General features: G+C 39.6%; 1 protein-coding gene across 1 annotated transcript in view; it reads left to right on the top strand.

Annotated features, from left to right (window-relative positions):
• CSUI_008483 (uncharacterized protein) overlaps positions 1-278 on the top strand; it is a gene marked incomplete at its 3' end in the record, with an annotated part of 3560 nt that extends 3282 nt beyond the window's left edge. Inside the window, exon 3 of the mRNA XM_068068615.1 lies at positions 104-278. Coding sequence (XP_067919406.1) covers positions 104-278 — 175 coding nt within the window. The remainder of the gene's footprint in view (positions 1-103) is intronic.
• Positions 279-528: the final 250 nt, after the last annotated feature.

Here is a 528-nt window from a genome sequence, read left to right as displayed (position 1 = left end):
TTTTCTTCCTTTTCTTTTTCTTTTGGGTCGTGCCATTCAGTGTGTATTTGTTTGTCTTTATCTTTTGTTTCTTTTCTTCGTTGCTTTTCTTTTCTTTGGGTAGGATGAGACCTCATAGGTTTTTGTATAGCTGGCCGGTGTCAGAGCATTTGCTGTCGATTGTGTATGAATCGATGGATGGACATTTCCATCTGACCATCGATGGTCTGCCGTTCAACTATTTCACTCATCGAAATAAAGTCCTCAGGAATCCTCAGCTAGCCAAACAAGAACAAAGAGGTAAGAAGAAAGAAAGAAAGAATAGACGGAAGACTTTCCTTCTTTCACCGTTTTCTTCCTTCGTTTCTTCGCATATAGGTCTAGACATACATACATATAGCTAGCTAGCTATCATTCTAGGTAGTGTAGTAATATTAGTGATAGGAGTTACATGCACATTGTCTCTGCAGCCAAGTGTCTACTACCTCCTGGGGTGTCTATACAACGCTCCACACGAGACGATCTCTCTCTATACATGTATATATATAT

This window comes from Cystoisospora suis (assembly GCF_002600585.1).
Source record: "Cystoisospora suis strain Wien I chromosome Unknown contig_4757, whole genome shotgun sequence".
In the NCBI taxonomy this organism is placed as follows: domain Eukaryota; phylum Apicomplexa; class Conoidasida; order Eucoccidiorida; family Sarcocystidae; genus Cystoisospora; species Cystoisospora suis.
Note: the sequence above shows the minus strand (reverse complement) of the source record. Positions and strands in the feature narration are given on the sequence as shown.